Consider the following 21,782-nt stretch of genomic DNA (forward strand, 5'->3'; position numbering starts at 1 on the left):
ATATGTTTGCATTCCAGGTAAGGGTCTTCTGCAAAAGTGCACATATATAAAAAGGCCATAGGGTTTTTTCTGAGCTGTCTACAAATGCATAAAAAACAATTAGGTTTTGTTTCATCCTTGCGCGTCTCCACAGCACCTTAACACCTGAGAGGAAGAAACACATTTTTAAAATGTTTCCTCATTATTGATGTTACTATCAGCAACTCAACTACCTTAAATGCTGAAATGATACAGTTCATAAAGATGCTACCTGATGTAGGTCCATGGTCATTTTCATTAAGGCCAAAGAATAAATGCTAAAGAGAAAAACAAAAAGAGGAACAAAAACTAAAGGAATAATCAGAAGGTGAAAAAAGAGGGAGAAGAAGAAAGGTGTCAAAAAGTTTATACAATAACAAACAACCTTAGTACATTATCTGTAACCTCCCTCGCATTCTCTATTATTAATCTTCCCTTGTCCAGTTCACACTTTAATCCTCTACCAACAATAATAGAAAAGATTCTCAGAAAAGACAACAACAATTAATTAATGTACCTTTTCCTCAATGTCCTTTATTTGTCTCTTTTGCAAGTCAATCCTGTCCTCCAGCTCTCTAATTCTCTGCAACGCAAAGACATTCGTGGTTAGCTTACCAAAATGTTTTCATGGATGAAATGAGGAGTTTTCCGCCACACTCATTCCTTCATGTAACTAAAATAAGCAGATGCTAAACAGTTAAAAGGGCCACGAGCCAGCTCTTCCTGTAAGCACTCCAAAAAGTCTGCCTCCTCCTTATCATGCCCTCTGTCTCCATGGTAGCTGTGTTGGGTAAGAAGGAGGAGCCATGGCAACTGAGGAGCAGAATTAACTGTGAACAGTGGTCCTGACACAATCTTTGAGACTTTAAACCCCAGCAGCTTAGTCATTGACTAACACATTTGCTGCAGAATAACAATTCACACGCTAACTCACTAAGACAGGAATAATACTTTGAAAGAAAAACACAAGCTTTTCAATTTCATATAATAAAAATAATCTGTTCAGGTCTTTACTACGGAGTACCATGTAAGTGGTTAAATCTAATCCTAAGTAAGGGTGAGAAAATGGATGAGGTCTAACAAATCTCTGCACTAGACAAAAAGTGTTTATTTCAGGACTAAACTGCAGCTTAAGTTCTTCATCATCAGATTTGTTAAATGCATTTTAGTATGTCAGTTTGTATTTCATGAGCAGCTGATTAATAATGTTAGTAAGTTAGAGTTCAACTGATTCAAATGAGGTTTTAGGTGCTGTGATCATTGATGTGGTAAATGAATAACAAACTGTACAAGCCATGGGTGTAAAACTACTGTTAGGGCTACGGGGTGGAGGGATACTGAAGGAGTGGGGGTGGGTACTCAGATCACAATGATATATACATATATATAAACACACACAAACACACACACACACACACACACACACAGCTACAGTCATTATGTCTCCACCTCTCACTCTTCCACCTCTACATATACACTTACATGTACAAACAGGGATACTGCATCTTTTTTTCACAGCACCAGAGGTCTGGTGGGGTCAGACGAGTCAGACAGGTACCAGGGGTCAGATTGAGGGTTGGCAGGGCTCAGTAACTCGACTCCATTCGTTATAAGCCTTACCTGCTGGGCCTGCTGTAGGAGCTCCATGCGCTCCTGTAAGATCTGACTGTCAAACTGCCGGCTCTGCCGGAGAATCTGACGCCGCAGCTTGTCCACGGCAAGCCTCAGCTCCTCCCTCTGCCTGTCTGTCAGCGACTCAGCCACTGCTCGGCATGCCGGCTGCTCCTGCTGCAGAGCGCTATACAGCGTGGCCTCCAGCTCCTCGATCCTCTGCACAGCCACCCACACACACAAATACAGACACACAAACACACATGGACGTGCACAAGCGCATGCAGAAACACACACACAAACATGCACAAGAGCACACATGGAGGCACACGCACATAGACGGATACACACACGCATACAGACACACACACACACACGTACCACTGTGACCATGGCAGATATGGAGAACACTGTTCCACCTTATATTGGGGGTGACTCAGACTTGACCATCACATGGTAACTTCATTATATTAACAACACAAACTGTCTCTTTATTCTCAGTCTTCAGCACTTAATGTCACAGTCACGTGACTTTCCAAAAAAGTTACCATGTAAAAACCAATGCTTTCACCAACACAATATGAAGTGGGACCATAAACACAAACAACACCAAAACCAAGTTATATGGAGAGTGGCCTACAGTAAGTGTCATCTTCTGGGTAACGCCTTTTTAATTCAGTGGGAGGGGGAAATGTTTTAAGATCATTCACGATAACGAATCTTATATCAAAAACTTATGTAGAATTTTTGTTCAACTTCACTAGGTATCAACTTGAACCAAGTTACACAGAATATTCATGAAGGCATTATATCTTCATATTTTTTGCAATGTGAGGGAGATAGGCAAGAAGCCAAATACTCTGGCAAATTCAGTTCCTTTGATAGTTTGAAGAATTTAGACTTCAGCGGGGAAAGATGCAGTATCCCGACACAATGTGAAAAAAATTTCCTTCATGGAGCATGTCACATTCATGGTGTTTAATGGGATCCCAAATGTTTATGTGTCATGCTGAAATGATGATGTTGCACCCCTGCATTCCTGAATAACTTTAACACAAACCATATGCCTTGTACACAACGTGGGGTAAAGTTGTTATCGATATAAATGGGTGCATTTTATCTATTAGTGAGGCTTTGGCCATCGTCTATATAAAGTGACTGTCATATCTCTGCAGGCTCCATACCATGTAAGCCTGGTCCAAGGTCTGCTTCCTATAGTCCAACTCTTCTTCGAGAAATCCTTTCTGCTTACTGAACAACTCCTGCAACAAGATGTGATGATATATAATACCAGGCAGGGTATCACAACTGAATGGTAGAGCACAAAATATAGAATCTGGGAAACCATGTTTGTTAGAACAGCAGAAAAAAAAAATCAGACAAATAGCTTGTTTTGTGTAAAAGTTTACCATGTAAATAGACAGTCAAAACACTTGAACGTCGTGTTGTTGTTTTTTTACCTTGTCATTTTCCAGGTCGATCATCTTCTGTGTGAGTGCGGCCTCGGTGCTATCTATTTGCTTTAGCCACTGTACATGCGGGACGATTGGGACAAATGTGGAAAAAGTGAGGGATTAATACTTTCTCTGAAGCAAGAAAAAAAGACCACTTCTATTTTCATCCATATTTTACTTGAAAAATGATTGTAGTGGCTGTGTTGGTAATAGAAGAAGTGTTATAGCAATGTGTGTCCACAGTGTGTCAGTAAATGTCTGAGGGGCTGACCTTTTCACACAGCGATATCACTGTCCCTGCCTGGATCACTGCTACCTGCTCCTCATTTCTGAGATTCTAGAGAACATATAAGGAGGTGGAGTTATCAAAAATAATACTTATCTCTAAGATTAAAAGAAAGCAAGTGCCAGTGGTTATCATAATCCAACAGTGTCTAAACTCACCCCATTGTCCCCCAGGATATCCAGTTTCTTCATCAGCTCAGGAATGATTACATCCTGCACAGAGGTCAAAACCACACATCATGCCAAGTGCGTAAACGAGCCTTAAACGGAAAAGGCCTGGGTTTTATGCTTGTGTTTTCACCTTGATCCCCTGCTGGTGGCAGTAGAACTGCAGTGCGCTGCTGCTGTTGTCAGGAAACGCAGACATGTGGAGATTAAGGGCTGGAGATCTGCGCTCCCTCTCCTACGGGGAAACAAACAATGTTAATCCTCACATACACACACACACAAGGAGAACTACTCTAGTCAGCAGAACTATCAAGACTACCAGTGCTCCAGTAATGTCAAAGGTCATCATACTATACCATTGGTGGTAAGCAAAGAGACAAAATGTGAATGACACATACTGTGTGCAAATGAGGGTGAAATGAGAGTGAATATGGGATTTACTTACATCAAACTCAAAACAAGGTCAGGATCTGCCAAAATGAGGGAGGTGGAAACCCATTGATTCAAATAAGAAAACCAAACCGAACAAAATAAGGGATTCAAAAACACATGCTGAAACTCATCCAAATTCAGGCAGAACTGCTACATGAACAGATGCAAAATCAATTCATATGACTGATGGGGATGCGGTTATTATTATAATTCTTATAAGAAAATGAAATCAAATCTCTGTGTAAGTTAGCTGACTTATACAGCCCATGTTGACTGTTAATTTAGATATGAAATATAAAATTACGTCACAGTTAAAGTGATAAAAATCCCTAAAACAAACAACACGTCCATTACATGCACACATCCATTGACCACAACTCATCATCATGAAGAAAACATCCTGTCATGCAAAAAATGAGAGACAAAAGGATCAAAGATGGGAATGGATGGTAAACATAAATACAATTTTATTCATTTGAAATTATATTCACCTTACCACAACACACTTTCATTTTTAAAAAAATACTCCAGTTCAGTGAAGGGGGTATACAAACAGCTGCCATGCAAAACAAGGAAACAAAGATGTGCACAGAGGAGGACTCAAGTGTATTTGTGTGAACTGTCTGTCTGTCTGGTGAGTCACTGTATGTAGGTCTTTCGTCTAGAGCAGACGTTGTTGTTGTCGCCTCCTGGTGAAAGCTTGACGTTTGTACAGTCTCTTACTTCCAGTTCCAGCACCCTGAATTCCAGCAGCTCATTCTGGTCGCGAGCGTCCTGAACCTCGGCCTGAAGCCGCGACTCCCCCTGCTGTAATGCACACATCTACAGACGTACACACACATGTACATGTCAAACATCATGTTTATTTTATGTATTTAAATCTTTAATTCAAAATGTACAATCACTACAGAAGCATTGAATGGGCTTCACTGTCATTTCACTTGTGTCCACAGACTGATGCCATGTTATCTTATTTGTAAAGCTTTGTTTCCGTTGCATCAAAGAAAAGAGTGATAGATAATCAAAGATTTAACTTCAATAAAGTTGTGATATTGAGTATTATATGTCAATTTCTCAAAGTAAAGCATGGCTCTGGTATCAGTACTTTAATAATCATTCCTGGTTGACAATACGTGTACTGGGATGCAATGAGATCTTGATATGTCCATGCAGGCGACAAAGTGATGCATTGAAATTGAGTGTAGGCTAATGCCATCTACCTTGTCATGAAGTTCCTGATTGGTCCTGAGCAAGAACTGCTTCTCCTCAACCCACTTTGAATCCTGTCATAACAACCAAACACAAAATCAACAAGAAGTGACACCGCCAGGAACAGGAAAAGGAAGACAGGATCTCAGACAACCGAGTGTAATGAACAGGGTTTTAAGAGACACAATCCTCCAGCACAAAACCTACAGGTAAGTACATTTCCAAATGACTCATGCAAATGAAACATAGACACCGACAGACAAGAGCAGAGTGGCACCAGCGCAACTTTATTGATCCAGAGAAATAAAGCCCCCTCCTGAGATAACAGTTGGAAGAGCTACATTCACTGTCATCAGGACTTCACTGTAACAGAGGAACAGAAGGCAACAACACAGCTGGAGCAAGCCACAGTGGAACAGGCAACATGCTGTAACAATAGAGTAACACAAAGAAAAAACTGCATCACAAATGACGAAACTAACAGTAGTGATATGAACCCATCATAGTAGTTTCAGTGTGGATCATGATATTCACTAAGGTGATAATTACGTTGCTCAACGTATTTTTTTTTTTTCATATACAGTTTTGACAAAATAGCCAAGGATTTTCTTCTACACACGTACAGGTTTGGCTTAGTTCTCAAATCACAATGTTTCATGATGACTTTTGAACAAATCAAACAAACTAAAATCAAGATAAAATGTGTATTTTCATATTCAGAAATAGGTGAGATTTTACTTGTATATTAATCTACTCATAGCCGACAGGAATCAAAGTGGTTTAAGCCACCTCTCTGTGTTCGACAGCACAGGAAGACCCATCAAGAGACACAACCAATAACAGGAAGGACAGAGGGTGAGAAAAGCATGCAGGCACAGAGCTGAGACGCCACGCATGCGGAAGTGACATCACAGGATTCTGCGGCAGACCTGGTCAGCGTAGCGCCAGCCCAGGAGCAGAGCAGCCAGACAGACATGCAGGAGGGCCAGTGAGAGCAGGACCAGAGAGCTCCTGTCCCCATCCCTTGTCTTTGTTACCTGCCCTCGCTCTGCCAAGGCCTTCTCCAGGTCGATGATCTTGGCTTGGCAGCTGCCGAGATCCACCTGCAGCTGCTCACGTGTCTGTGGGAGGGATGGTCCGCCATCAGGGACCAGTGTGCAAACCAGCCCCAAAAAAGAGGATCAGAACAACAATAATTATCAGACTGGGAAGTTGATTCCTTATCTTACAGATCATAAAGATAAAAGGGCTGAGAACTGATGGGGGTTGGTAAAGGAGGCAGAGATGGTACAAACCCTGGCCTCCCTCTCAGCATCCAGAGAGCCCCCGGTCTGTTCTTGCAGGAGGGCGTATGCCCGCTGAAGAGCCTGGTACTCTCTGGTGAGCTGACGGAAACGAAGCTCCGACTCCTCACGGGAAACAGTCTGTGGAAGCAAAGGGGACAGGGTCAAAAAAACACAACTGCTTTACTTAAATGTATCTTTTATTCTGTCAATTATTATCTTACCTCTTCCAGGTCTTCCTCTGGAGTGGCAGGCGTGCGGTCGGTGAGGTCAGTGTTGTAGGAGGTGAGGGAGGAGGTCTCAGAGTCTATGGACTCCTCATCAAATCCAAAATATGTCTCCACAACATGCCTCTGCAAGGAGGAGTAGTGGGGAAAAAAAGACTCCGTACATTTTTAAATCAAATCCAAACCTTAACATACAAATATCCAACTTGATCGTATCACACCTGATTTCAAATTATACAATTTCCATTTTGAATTCAATAAAGCTTCTTAATAAACCATGTGCATTTTAAAAAAATATTCACCAACATGTTGTCTAAAAGGTACGGTCACTCACAGTTAATCTGATCAAATATGTTTTCTTTTTTCTTTTTCAAGCCCCACAGAGTCCTTACCATCATGTTTGTAAGTCATCTCCTGGCAACCAGAGAAGTAAAGGCAGACCAGGGCACACAGGCAAATGAAGGAAGAGAAGTAAAGGATGAGGAGGATGTACTCCGTCATGGTGCTACTAGACCAAAAACACCACAACTTAACTACAAACGAACTCCCCGGATGTGTCTATATAGACATATCTGTCTATACAGCGTTCTGCAGGACCGTCCAAATGGCACAAAAGTTTTTTGTAGCACTCCCACACAAAATGGAAAAGCATACAAAAAAGTCTCTGGGCACAATCCAACTACTCCCACAGGAAAAACAAAAACAAAATGCCAGCTTCTGAATTTTGTCTGAGCTGATTTAATCTGCTTCTGCTAAAAATTTCCACAGAAAAGAGACAAATTTCCAGGTGCAAGTCCAAGAGCCAAGCTGTGCTGGCCCTGTATCCACCTCGCCAAGGTGACAAACATGTTCCAGCAGGAGAGCGATAGAAGACTCCTCCTCCTAGCAACATCATATACTCTAAAATGTCCCCTGACGTATTAACCCAAACATGCACACACACACAAGTGTTACAGCAATCAGTCTCCTCAACCAATAAGATACCATCGTCCCTCTCTTCTTTTTACTCAGATAAGCAAAGATATAAACTGCTGCACACGAATTAAACTTGCAGTTTGAAATAACACTAAATGTACAAGAGCAGAAAAAATATATATATTCCACTAGCTGTGGTTCATGTAGAAGTTGCGTGTGTTCAGTGTAGTGCTCCCAGCTGTGAAGGAGACTGTCATTATTGTCTCCTGAGCCCAATTAAACTCTCACACACACACGCACACAAACACACACACACACACACAATCAAGTGAAAAAAGTATTTAACGTCAGTCAACCACAGATAGGGCAGTTGCTTAGTTACACACCGCTGGATTAACAGTTTTTAAAACACAGACGGGCACTTACTTTTGACAGTTTGAGAGGTTTCCTCTTGTTCTTTTTGCTCATCGCCAATCGGTCACGTTCCTAAAATGCAAGCACACAGCAGATCAACACCGCAAACTGTCAGCTTCACATCTGACATTCAGACGCGCCTCCACAAGCTGCACAAGCTTCACACAGTTCAGTCAAGACATTTTGTCATCATAGTATAGTATTTCATGCAGAAGTGTCCAATGTAATATTCTTTTTCTTCAAAATTCAAGGTCAAAAGAGAACATAAGAATAAAGAATGTACTGTACTGATAACTGAGATGATGTGGCAATGGTGGACCGCAAATAGACAATAGTATCGTAGTGTAAAACAGGTGAAGATGAATAAATAAGACATTCTCTGTTGAATTTGAGATTGTGTAGTAAATTACTTAAGCCAGTAATACACTCTACCATACACAACCACTGTTCCCATTTATAAATATATAACGTATTTCCCTAATCCAAGAGTATTGAAAAGGCAGGGAGGAGCAGGAATTAACATCTTTTAAGTACTTTTACAATGTGATGGCCCAAATAAGGGTTGAAACTCTTATTATGTCATGTATCATATTAAAAACACATAACCACAAAACAGTCCTAATTATTTATTAACAACACAATAGCCAATAAACCAGGAGATGTTAAAGAAAGAGATACCACAATACCACACAAGAGGACTGTCTATGTCGAACAGTGACACTTTTGGACATCTATGCACCAATTAGAAGTGATTGATTTCTTCTCAAAATATAAGAGGCGTCTGATCCTGCTGGTTGGAGTAAAACCCTGACCTGCGTGAGCTCATCGATGATGCCACGTTGCTCGGCAACTTGCATCTTGAGAAACTCCACTTCCTGTTCCTCGTGGGCATGGCTTAGGTCTGTCAGGGAACTTGGGCGCTTCAGCTGCGTTTGCATGGATTGTTGTGAAGGGGGCCGAGAGGAAGTGGCTTTTTCCTTCTGAGGGAGGGACAGACACGGAGGGAGAACGAGTTCATGCTTTTCCTCAAATGGCCACTAGAGGTCCTGTTTCTGTTGTACTGAATTCCTCAGTTACATCCAAACTATCACAACAAAAAAATCCTCTTCCTCCTGAGACCTAAGCTAAAATGTTCTGTTGGTATCTGAACTTTGAATTAATCTTGAGCTAAAGAGCTAAAGGGAGACGACAGAGAGCAGAGGTAAAACATGCTTGGTGCAGCTCACCATCTCAGCGTTCTCGCGGCTCAGGTTCTTGAGTTTTTCCTCCATACGTTGCAGCGTTTGCAAGAGGTCGTCATTCTTCTTGGACAGTCGCTTGTTCTTCTCAAACAAGGGCTTCATCTGGCTCTCTGCCTCTCGCACTCGCTTCACCTAGACAGAGGGAAACACTGTAAACTGAAGTCTCTCCTTCTCGTGACACAGAATATCCAGTTTGAGCAGGAGAGGCAAGAATTAAGGCCGGAGAGCTTAGGAAATTAAACGTTTTACAACAATATTGGCAGGCATGTGCGATTATGTCTGTGTTCATGCCTATAATCACTTCATGTTTGTACTTTTGCATGTGTGTTCCTCACTAGTTCATTCCTCTCGTCGGCCAGCAGCGCGTTTCTGTCCTCCAGTTTCCTGATAACAGAGTGGAGCTCCGCAATCTTCAGCTGGAACCTTCTCGTGTCGCGCTCCTCCACTTCCTGTTGAGTAAGGGGTACAGGAGAGGAGGAGGAAGACAAAAACTGAAGGAAAAAAAAGGGAGAACATGCAGGCAGGCAGTCGGGCAGGTAATGGAGGTGGATCGGAAAGAGGGAGTGATGTAATGAATGAGTTGGTATTTCACAGTTTAACTGTGAACCTGTGTGTGCTGTACGCACAGTATATCCACATGCTTCTTCTTCAATCAATGATCAATCATTAAAACCAGTTACCGTGTATCTCTGTCCAATCAATATCTTTTTTTTTATGTGAGTTTGCTCGTGCCGAATTAGATTCTCCAACTATTAAACTGCAAAAATGTGGATAGTTGTAACCTGTATACCTGGATGTGTATTTGTTCAGGGCTGACAGAGGAGTCCATGAGGAAAAAAAATGCTGATTACCAGAGTTGGAAGAAATACATCAGTCCAATCAATATCTTTTTAATTAGAGCTAACACAATTAGTCCATCAATCGATTAGTCTTTTGTCAGAAAACTAATCAACTATTTTGATAATAAAATCATGTTTAAAGCCAAAACGATCACTGCCTCCACCATCTAAAAATTTGAAAATTTACTGTATTTTTGGCAAAATACTTTTTTTTAAATTATGTTTCAAACTGTTAAATTAATTGAGGAAATAATTGACAAAATATTATAATAAGTAATATGAAGTTAAAAAACTTTTTAAGCGAAGAGTAATGAGTAATTGATGTGACAATCATGGAGATGAGAGAATACACCAATCTGAATAAAACCAATTACCGTTTTAATGTTGTGACTGACCATTGTATGTGTATTGGGCACACACAGTACAGTATGGAGACCTCATATATTATGTATGTTCATCCCAAGTGGCAACCCACCAAGACGTCACCCGTTGATTTGTGAACTGCCGTTTTGAAGCCTCGAGTTAAGCATTTTGACCAACGGCATCTTGACTTTTTTGGAACCAGACGTAGGAGCGGAGGGTGGGTCTAAGAGGGCTCATACACTGAGCACCCCCCTTCACCTGTAACCATCCACCGATTGGACAGTACTGGCTGTCAATCATGCTTTATCCATTCCCCAATGCATAACATGCTTTATCGTCTATTTTACTCTAAATAGCACCATCATTTACAACATGAACATCATGCTGTATTAGAAAAGACTTGACATTATAAATCAAGTGAGAAGTCATTTTCTCATAGACTTCTATAGAAACGGACTTCTTTCTGCAACCAGTGGAGTCGCACCCTGCTGGTGATTTGAGAGAATACAGGCTTCAGGCTAGTCCGTAACGGTTTCATTCTCCGTACCCCAAGACTACGTCCATTTTTATTTACAGTCTATGGTTCATCCTCATCAAGAGAAACAATTTAATTATGCACTACAAAGTCTACAGGTATGCCTGAATTTCCTTTCAAATTGAAGTGGTGGGGTGGGTCAGTCTGACATATAACAGCCTGCTAGAGAAACAAAAGTTTTCAAAGTTTTAAAGTCCACTAAAAGTTTTAATTCGGAATTCAGTGATTAGGTATTTTTTCTAAGATACATAAAGCAAAGACCACCACCTTAAAAACTCCTGTCCCGTACATGTAGCGCATAACAGAGTACTTGTCATATCACAAGTTTATCAATGCATTCATTAAAGCATTCGTGTACGGATACATTTGTTAACATTTGGTTGTGTATCTGCATTTACCTGGTTGTTGAGCTGGTCGGTGTTGTCTCCAAACCCGGGCATCACCTCTCTCTTGGGGCTGCCGTGGTTGTGTCTCTCAGCCTCTCGTACCTGCCCCAATTGCTCATCCAGGGCTATCTTCTGGAGCTGAAGCTTCTGGGTGTAGCCGGCCTGCAGCCCAAGCTCTCTCTCCAGAGCACACACAACCCGGTCCTTCGCCTTCAACTCATCCATCTACAGCAGGGATGAATTGGATCATTCATATTACTGAAAATATTTGTAATAAATTATATAAATATAAGTTGAGAAATTCCTCATCAAACTCCTTCATGAAATACAGAATGAACTGAGCGTGATCCATTTACTTAAAACCAATATTTGAGTATCTGGTTTATATGAAGTTTGTCTGTGAATTTACTACATGATTTTAAAAAATTAGCCTTAGCGTAATATGATTTCACCACTATGTCCCACAGTCTACACCTTCAGTCTGACAAGACTGAAATACGCCAGTGGCCGAGAACAGAATGAGGAAGTGACAGGGTTACTGCACTGGTATTTCCTGCACAGCCTCCTTTCCATCAATCAGCCATGCTTTATCCATTTACTTCTCTGATTCCAGATATTAATTGCACTGTGTGCAATGGCATAATAACTGTAGCAGGTATAGACTTAAATTTTTACAGATAAACACCACATGGTGAGATAGACAGTGCAGCAGTTTGCCTCCAACCTTCATGCAACATTAACGAGATAGACTCTGAGCTGGAACTGAACTTCAAAAGCAGGAAAACAGATGTTGTTGTGTGATATTAAATGTGGTCAGGAGGGAAAGGACTGTTTAAAAAAAACTTTTGATGCATTTATCAAGTTAAACTGCCACAAGAGAACAATAATAGATGGTTTATAGGTCAGCGTCACCTTGGTCTTTTTGTAGTATACATTAGAGCATCCTATTGTGTAATTTAATTAAGGTCATCTCATTGTGATGGACATAATTGAAGCAGATCATATATGATCTTAAAATTTAAATGCCCTGAAAACGTCATGAAAGTTGTGGGATTGTTTGCTTATTTCGCTACAGTCAGTGCAATCTGATAAGAACCAAAGACACAGTCCTGATGAAGCAGATTCGCTCAGTTTCTCAGTGTTAAAAACTTCCTAAATGATTTACTTTTATCACTTTTATCTAGTGTAACATCTAAGAAATATTGCAGTTACCAATAAGTACACTGTCAACAATGTCTTAAGACATATGTTGTGTCTGGAGAGAATGTCCCAGCAGCATGTGGTCTCACCAGTCGGCGGATGTCTTTCTCACAGTCCCGTTTGATACGATGCACCTCATCTTGGTGATGTTGGTAGGCTGTGCGGAGATCGACTGCTTTCGCTTTATCAGCCTGCAGAGCATTTGCCAGAGCCTCATCAGCCTGCTTCCTGGCTGTCTTTTGTTCCTGGATCTAACAGAACACACACACACACACACACACACGCACACACGCACACACACCGTGATGATATTGATACACACAAAAACAACATAGAGAGTGATATTTATATCTATAAACACATGTCCTATCGTATTAAGCAGTTTTAATGATAGATGCTCTGTTTGTCTGGAAGGATTCAGTGAAACAATAGCTTGGCAACAGGCTTTTCCACCCAGCTTCCTGTTTTTCAGCAGCAAATTACAAAGGTTTACAGAGAGACACACACACACACAAACAATGTGCCTACACACGTACACTCACATAAGCAGAATGCCAACTTTCCACAAAAAATGTTTGCCTTTATTGAAAACCAGCAGCAGCCCCAGACAATATTCAATTTGCAGCGCTCATTTCACATGTTGTGAGGTTACACCCTAAAGAAATTGCAATTGACAGTTAATAATATGGTGAGAAAGCAGGAATAGGATTAAGATTACACTCTTTATATTAGGTGATATCACATAGTTTTTTCTATTGCTGTCACATATATGCTACAACCTACCTCCTGCTGTAGCTTTATCCTCTCCCCATCAAACGCCCTCCTGGCCTCCTCCCGAGCCTCTGCGAGAAGAGCATTTTTGAGCTTATCAGCAGCTCCATCTCTCAGTGCGTTTACGAGCCCCTGGAGCCTCTGCACCTCCGCGTCCCGGATCTTGATGGCCCGTGCAAGCTCGACTTCATGCTGCCGTGCCAGGGCCTCACGGGTCGCTGCTGTCTCGCGTAGCTTTTCTTCGTGGAGTTTGGCGCGCAGGTCAGTGAGTGCCACAGCATGTTTGTGTTGTTCGAGCTCCCGCGCTTGCCGCTGCTCCTGGAGCCGCTCTCGGAGCTTACACACCTGGGAGCAGGGACGCAGTCAGATGGAATACTCCTTTCAACCAGTCATATACTGTATATCATATATCTAAAGTGGGTTCAACTATTTGCATTATACTGAGCACAGTGGTGACCTTATATGCAATTTTGTCCAGGCAGTCTAAAACAAAATGGAGAACAGTTATGGTGTCTGTGCTGGCTGACATGTACCCATGTCTTTGTCTGCTCAGCTGGATTGTATCATTAATTTTTAAATGAGCATATTATTTTACGAATTGCAGTGCATATGTTTTATGCTTGTCTAAGGAACTGAACCCTGATGCCTCCCACAGAACCATGTTACTGTGATATTGTATCAGGTTCACCATAACATGTGCCATCACCATTATTAAAGGTCTTCGTGTAAGTCTTACATACTACAAAGCAATTTCAACTTTGTGAATATGAGCCTGCAATAATAAGCTAACTGTCCGCCCTCTCCTTCCTCCAGTTCTTCTTCCTCCCCCTCACCTTGCCCCGCTCCTGCTGCAGCTCGATTTGGTCGTCCATGAGTTTGCTCCTCAGCTCTTCATTGGTGGCTGGCACTGAGTCGACCATCACCTCCGGCTTCCTTCCCTTCTTAAGGGGTGGGGCCGAAGGGGGTGTGGTCGATGACATAGCAGTCTGCCCACCCAATCAGGACGGACATAAGAGAGACAGGTGCGGCGAAATTGAGGGGGAGTGTCAGTCGCTGCTCCTCCTCCCTGAGAGACTCTGCAACATCATCATGTGGTTGTCAGGTCTACATCATTGCTGGAGGATGTGGAGAGTTTCTGTTTGAGAGAGACAGACAGACAAACAAAGGGTTACACTAAAGTACTCCGCAAAATACTCTGGACCCAAGGCAGATGACGCACTGTAGCCTGGGGAAAACAGACTATTTTAGGGACTTACATTTACACTCTCCTCTGTCACCCTCTCGTCTCCAACATATACGTGTGGGCCATTTATCATTATCCTATTGCAGTCCCTGGACTGTACTTAAAAGCCCCACAATGCATGAAAATGTGTCTGGCCTGGCCTCCACAGTTATGGTCCCTAGCCTCTAACATCTCACTGGACCTGTCTCTCATTCTGTAGACTAATGAATTCTTCTTTTACCGTGATGAGTCTTGACATTCCTCTGCCTAGAGATCCTATAATGTGTTCATATCCATCAAACCAAGGCACATTCAAAAGGATTTAAATTAACCTCTCATTCTTATTTTTTTTAGGAGGTTAGCCGGTGTATTTATAGACATATTTTTGATTTGATAGAGAGATGTGTTGCTATAGTGACACACATTCGCTCAGCTGAAAGTGGACTCCTCTAATCTCTTCCTGGAATGAATTGTAACCCAGTAACCTTCACGTCTTTCTGCTGACTATTAAATAAATAATGCAGCGATTAGGGAGTTGAAGCATTAAGACTGCAGGCGCCTCCATCTTTTTTTACAAACACATTACCAACCATTCATACAACATACACAGATGGCAGCAATAGTTTCCAAGGCAACCCTTCCTTTAAAAAAAACCCTCTATTACTCTTGACGCAAAGGATGATGGGGAGGAGAAGTCTCATGTTGGATTTGAAACATACACATGGCTAACACACCACACACAAACACACAAAATTGCATCGTATAGAGGCTGCACATTTGAAAAACGCATGTACAACATGAAACAGGATGCTGTTATCCAGTACAATCTCTGAGCCAGGGTTGACTGAGAGACAGAAATGCACTGATGCTGGAGGGCAAGAGAGATTTCTTCCATATGGATTTTCCCACATGAGAGAGGAAACAAGAGAGAGGTGGAGAAACAGGAAAGGGCAAGAGAAAAGTGACAAACATGCAAAACTACCAGAAAGAACCAACCTCCAACATCCATCTCCACCTTCTCCTCTCCTCTCTACATCCCATCATCCACACTCACAGGCACGGCGATGTTACCGTCCGAGAAAAGGCAAACTGTGGTCTCATTCACAGTGAACAAGAGAGAAAGGGATTCACACACACACAGAGCTCTGACACAAGTCTTAAACAACTAGGGACAGATATAGTTAACATCTATTCATACGGGCACCAAAGCTCTCTATAATGACACATATTCATTTACAAGAAGTCAATAAACCTCTGTACTGGGATCTGAACATGGAACTCATCAGAAAAAAGATTGTTTTTTTCTGCAGACTCTCCACACTGCCACTGTTTTCAGCATGTGATTGCATGTCTGTGCCATTATCTGAGACCAGGTGTACCCAGGCTGAAATGTCTGAGAGGCATGACGGATGGTTTCACGGAGGTATGCATGCTCATCCTGCCCACATCTGGATGTAACATGGTTCCACTTAAATGGTCTAAATCTCTTCAGTTTAAATATCTGCCTTCACATATTTCAGGTCAAAGTCTATTTACAACCCTTGCTACTACTGTACAAAACTCGTGGTCAATGTGTTGCACACGTAATAAGATTTGCCTATTAGATCAACATGTGTGTATAGGCACAAACAAAAATGTATGCCATCAACTGCGCACAGTTCCCACAAAGCCTCCGAAGCCACATGTTCCCAAGCTGGAAGCCAGGAGCTAACTCTGAAATTTTATAGTTCATGGAAAACCTGAAATGTTATATAGGAAACAGGAAGATTTTATAGGGGCACTGAGAAGCTAACAAGCACCTTTTAATGTTCACAGAAGCAAACAAAAGCCAGCACAGCCATGGACACTAAAGGACCTCATCCACCCCGAATATAAACAGCTAATGAAGCTGGAAAGCCTCAAAGTGCAAGTAAAACTTTTCAACAGACAAAAGCCACAGTGTCGTCTCCCTCATTACTGCCACCACTCATAGATACAATCCCACATTCATAAAAAAACACTATGACTCATCAAATGAATCACAAGTTGAATAATACAGCAACACGAAATGCACATTCAAAACCCATTTAAATCCTGTTCAAATTACAAATAACGGAGCTAAACCACTTTATAGTTACTGCAGGAGAGAAGTGATAAGGAAACTCTGCAGCTGCCGAGCGGTTTCTCAATTTAGCTTATTGCTGCTTAAGAACTGGTTTCTCTCCCTCTTTGGGCCACCATAAAAAAGTCAGCGACAAAATGTGTCCATCAGCACCAATACAGCATAACAACAACAAGCTGAAACATGGCATAATGAAGGCTCCGAGGCGAGTGCCTAGCTGCTACTGGCTGATGTTCTAACCTTGCTTATTTTAAAACACGATGAAGTGTGTGTGTATGTGTGTGTGTGTGTGTGTGTGTGTGTGTGTGTGTGTGTGTGTGTGTGTGTGTGAGACAGACATATAGGTAATTTCATAACTGCCTCAGGAAACCCCCTCTCCACTGTGTGAAATGATGGGCCTGTGTAAGTCTACTGCATTACACTGGGTGGTGTGGGTTTCTGGGTTTTGCCTTTTAGTTAAAGGGTTAAAATGTAGGATGTGAAAATAAGGTTTTCCTTGAAATTAATTTTACTGTAATGAATATATTAGGGTAATTACCCTATTACATAGAGTAAAACCATTTCTGAGGCATGTTCCTGAGACAGTTCTCAATGATTTTGCAGCACACCACCATTAAATCAAAACAGACATTTTTCTTCTTTATCTCAACATATAGTTGTATGTTGTTGCATCTCAGCAGCAACTCATGATTAGTTCAATTATTGATTAATCTGCTGATCATCACTTTATCAATTATTACCTCCGCCAAGTTACGTTGGAGGCTGGTTGGTTGGTTTGTTTGTCAGCAGGATTACTCAAAAACTTCTAGATGGATTTCCATGAAACATGGTGGAACGATGGGACATGGGCCAAGAAAGAATCCGTTAAATTTGGGGGCTCATCTGGAAAATAAAATAGTGGATACAGGAATTCTTCATCACTTTCTTTAACATTGCGGCAAAGGCACCAGTTTCCCATTGAATAATGCATGGATCTAGGTTGTTGTTGTTTTTAATTCTGGCATATTTAGGGAACTAACATCCATGAGTTTGCGTAATTTGTTGCAGCTGTATTGAATTCAACTGTTGGGCCTTGGCGGAGGTATGCGCTCAACTGATTGGCATTCTAGTTCAACTAATGGTTTCAGTATCTTCTTATGAAAACCTTTCTATGTGACTCTCAGATTTAGTACTTTTCACATTTGCCATCTTTGTCTTGCCTGCGTTAAATCATCCATTAAAATTGTGTAAGTGTGGTGGAATGTGTTTTGGCATTAGTGCAATAAAACTGTCCTTAATCCACGTCTGAAATTGCAGTCACAGGCGCGCATTGAGGACAGTTATTGTATGTGACTGTTTTAAATGACTGTTGCTAAGGGACATCACTGGCATGATAAACATAAAGTACACACTGGCTTCACAAAAAAAATCATGATGCAGAATATAATTGTGAGAAACTGACTACAATATAAATTAAACAAGCATTATATTAGATTTGCTCCCAGCTTTTTTTTGCCTACATGTCAGTGATACTAAAATATATAATAATGTACCATTAGGTTGAATGACTATTTGGTATAGTTATACAGGTTATATTTGAAACACAAACATGTAGACAATACAAAAGTCTTTGCAGTGGTCCCAAGAAATGTACACACTTACAGATGGACCTCCTCAACGCTAGACAGACCACACACACACACAAACACACACACGCACGCATGCACGCACGCACACACGCACGCACGCACACACACACGCACACACAGACACACTCCGTGTGAAACATTAACTAGACTCCAGTGAGACACGTAGGCGCAATAAACACATAAAAGAGCTGTAAATGGGAGCTCAAACAAAGACGCCTCACTTCTCTGTCTAGGTTTAAAATCAACAGTGAGGGCGTGGACACACAGATACAGCACCTGTGTTACAGTGCTTCATAGTGACACACATGAAACACACATTTTCATGTTAGTCACATCAACTCGAGCAGAGTGAGCAGGTTCAGCTGCTCTTCAGACGTCCCTCCATATAGTTCACACTCACACACAAACACACATTGCACACTAAAACACACAGACCCACTCTCTCTCTCAGCCGTCTAGAGATACACTTAAGACACTGTAAATATCCCATTGGGAGGCTGAGTAACCCAGCCATGTGCAACACAGGTGGAGCATATGACCTAAAATGTACCATGCCAGCAGAGTGACTACGAGTTACTGACCTCAATGACTAGTCAGCGCAAACAGATAAACGGTAAGTGTCTCTCTCGCTCGGCCTCACGTTACACTCTCTACTAGTTGTGTTATTGCAGCCTCCATCACTCAGGGTTCAGATATAGACCTGGCAATGTCTGGGTTTGTAGGCACAAATCTGTATGTGTGCTTTTGCATGCATGAGTGCATTTGTGTGTGGGCAAGTGATAGCTGGCTCTCCCCTCTCACGGCGAGACATGCTAGTGCAGTCAGTGATGTGATTAACCTCGCTTCTCTCTCGCCTACACATCCCATTGGTCAGCACTGGCTGGTTGCTAGTGTATTAACCCCCTGGCTTACACATGAATACACAGTGCTGACACCTTTGCTGTAACCTTTCCCTGCATTAAGGAGAAAAGATGAACAATGCTGACGTGTCTTAGCCAAAAGTGTCATGAGGAAGGTAGCAAAGCAAACAGTACTGGGTACAACCCACACAGATAAGGGTGACATTGGGTAGGGCAGGGTTAGGGAGGGGGAGATGGGATTATGAATGAAGAACACATTGGATGAATGAAGTTAAGAAGAGGAGAGAAGAGTGGAGTGGAGAAAGGCTGGGGTGAGGGGAAATAAACAGTTTCACCCAGGGAGTGTCAGCCTTCATCTGCTCTCAGGTCTCAGCTGAAATAACAGAGCAGGCTGAACGGTTGGTGAAATTGTAATGTAAAATATTCATACTTAGACAGTGACCTTATCTTGTTGACACAATAATTATAGCTTTGCTCCAGTCCCTGCACCGGAGCTTTCCAACACATACAATATGCACAGCATGCATTATAGTTGTTCTTGCAGCACTCCCTCAGAAGGCTGATCAAACAGAAGTGAGTGTGCAACACAAGTTGTCTGTCCACCGGGGCAGATTGACGAGCCTCTCCGGAGCCTCCTGCTACACAGCAGCAGAACTGTGAAAGACAGACAAGAGTCCCCTGCCCGGCGATCACAGCGGATGTGTGCATGGCAGAGGACTGGTTTGGAGCTGAAGGCTTAATGCACTGTGGCCAACTCTCTAATGAACTGTCAAATGGGCGATTAAAGGGGCAGAGTGCTGCTGGCAGCCTGTCTGTCCGACCTGGCAACCACACCCCACGGCGACATGCGTGGGGCTGCTGCTGCAGCATCCCCCTCCTCCGGCCACAGAGGTCGGATGTCCTTGCATGCAGCCTCCAGCAGCAGGATGTGTTCAAACCACTGTCATGTAGCAGTGCTGGTGAGACCACGGGCTAATGCGATGGTTCGTGTTCTCCACAGTGGCCTCCCTGATACCGGGTGGGACGGAGGGATGAGGATGAGGAAGAGGAGGAGGAGGAGGAGGAGAGCTCCCTCTCTGGCCTGAGATGTCACACGGTCAGAGCCCGGTGTTCACATCCCTGTGTGGTGGCTCAATGTGACATGTCCGGTGTTCACATCCCTGTGTGGTGGCTCAATGTGACATATGATTGCAGCCGGGTCCCTTGTCGTCACTGCACCTTTAACGGATGGAACACGCACGTTCCATGTGTGTCACGGCAAGAAGGAAAAAAACACCCTGTCACATTTTCAGTCGCTCCGAGTTGTTTTATCATTACGGACAAACTTACCCGCAATGGAGGTTCCGGTGGTCTCAAAGTGGCCCGATGTGGAAAAACGTCCCCGCCTTTGATTCGCTTCACATCCAGGAAGGGAGGCTGGTCGTCGGTGCGGCGGGTGAGCCGCTCGTTTCACTCACCGTCGAGCGCCGAGAAGACGCAGAGGAGCTCCGCTCACTGCAGACAGCGACCATATGCAACTTTATTCCCCCGGTGAACACTGCAGCTGAAGTTGTATTTCCACTGACAACAGCCTCCTCTCCTCCAGCTAAAGACTGGACTCAGCCCCGGGCTTCTCCGCCTCCGCCTCCTCTCGCGCCGCACGCTGACATGTTCCTCCACGCCCCCACACATACACACACATACACAAGCGCGCGCTTGGGTTCACGCGCGACGTCATCCGTTCCTATACGTTTTCTATGGCACACATGAGTAAAAAATAATAAATAAATAAATAAATGAAACGGTATCGATGGCCGTGTCGACGTCAACGTGAGTGGGGGAAACGCCGGGCGGGCGGGCGGGAGGGAGGGCGGCGCCGGTAGCGTGATAGAAGCGCGACACCTGACTGCGTGTTCAAGAATGACACCGCGCGCGATAAATGCGTGGACACGCCGCCGGCGGGAGGGAAACGTGCGGCGTCAGGGCGTACGGTGCGGTGCGGTGCGGAGCGGTGGCTCAGATACTGAATACAACACACCACCAGCACTGAGCACACACTGTGTCTCCTCAAAGAGGCTGTGATGCTTTCACATCGAGACATACAGCGAGTGATTCAACTCTGGTCCACAAGAGAGGGAAAGAAAACTGGAAACTGTTTATGAAAAAAAAAAATACATTTCTCAGTGAAAATTATTTTTAAAAAGGAATATATTCTAGAGACTGGGACTCGTGTCGTCATAGAAACAACTGATATTTTTATAAGGCTACATAAAACAATGGCAAAAAAAAGGTGAATGAGATGTTCATCATGGAAAATGTGACAGCTAAAATACAGTTTTATTGTTAAGCACCTAATAGGTGTGCTGTTGCCTCTTTGATTCCTGTATTTCACCTATACAGTATGTCTTTTCTCCACCACTGAAACTCCTCAAATACTGAAACTCATCGAAGTAACAGAGGGAATGAGAATGAGAGAGTCTATCGACTAAATTAAGGATTATATGAATTCTATATAACAAATGAAAAGAAAAAATGATTGTACATTAGATGATGATGATGATAAATGGATTTTATGCAAGAGCCACCATGCCTCTTGCCAGGCTAAATTGTAAATAAGAGGTGGTTTTAACAAATAGTTTTT

The 21,782-nt window shown here is 42.7% G+C and overlaps 1 protein-coding gene across 1 annotated transcript; it reads right to left on the minus strand.

The window, feature by feature from the left end:
• Window positions 1-4: 4 nt before the first annotated feature.
• jakmip1 (janus kinase and microtubule interacting protein 1) lies at window positions 5-20,978 on the minus strand. Its single transcript, XM_035649831.2, has 23 exons — window positions 20,492-20,978; window positions 14,185-14,486; window positions 13,364-13,696; window positions 12,670-12,831; window positions 11,393-11,605; window positions 9,593-9,706; window positions 9,243-9,389; window positions 8,829-8,996; window positions 8,029-8,088; window positions 6,685-6,813; window positions 6,473-6,601; window positions 6,215-6,298; window positions 5,189-5,251; window positions 4,692-4,790; window positions 3,670-3,771; window positions 3,528-3,581; window positions 3,355-3,420; window positions 3,090-3,158; window positions 2,814-2,891; window positions 1,639-1,848; window positions 536-601; window positions 251-327; window positions 5-144 (listed from the first exon to the last, which is right to left on the minus strand). Exons 2-22 carry the CDS (start codon window positions 14,329-14,331, stop codon window positions 277-279), a joined length of 2,544 nt encoding a protein of 847 aa, XP_035505724.1. The 5' UTR covers window positions 14,332-14,486; window positions 20,492-20,978; the 3' UTR covers window positions 5-144; window positions 251-276.
• Between the last annotated feature and the right edge of the window lie 804 nt (window positions 20,979-21,782).

The sequence above is a fragment of the Scophthalmus maximus genome, chromosome 9 (genome assembly GCF_022379125.1).
Source record: "Scophthalmus maximus strain ysfricsl-2021 chromosome 9, ASM2237912v1, whole genome shotgun sequence".
NCBI classification, from domain to species: Eukaryota; Metazoa; Chordata; class Actinopteri; order Pleuronectiformes; family Scophthalmidae; genus Scophthalmus; species Scophthalmus maximus.

Coding starts and splice junctions, on each gene's coding strand:
- jakmip1 (XM_035649831.2), bottom strand. CDS start 14,331: ATGTCATCGACCACACCCCCTTCGGCCCCACCCCTTAAGAAGGGAAGG. Junction 3,772..4,691: donor TCAGGGTGCTGGAACTGGAA/GTAAGAGACTGT, acceptor GTTTCCCCGTAG/GAGAGGGAGCGCAGATCTCC. Junction 2,892..3,089: donor TCGACCTGGAAAATGACAAG/GTAAAAAAACAA, acceptor ATCTTGTTGCAG/GAGTTGTTCAGTAAGCAGAA.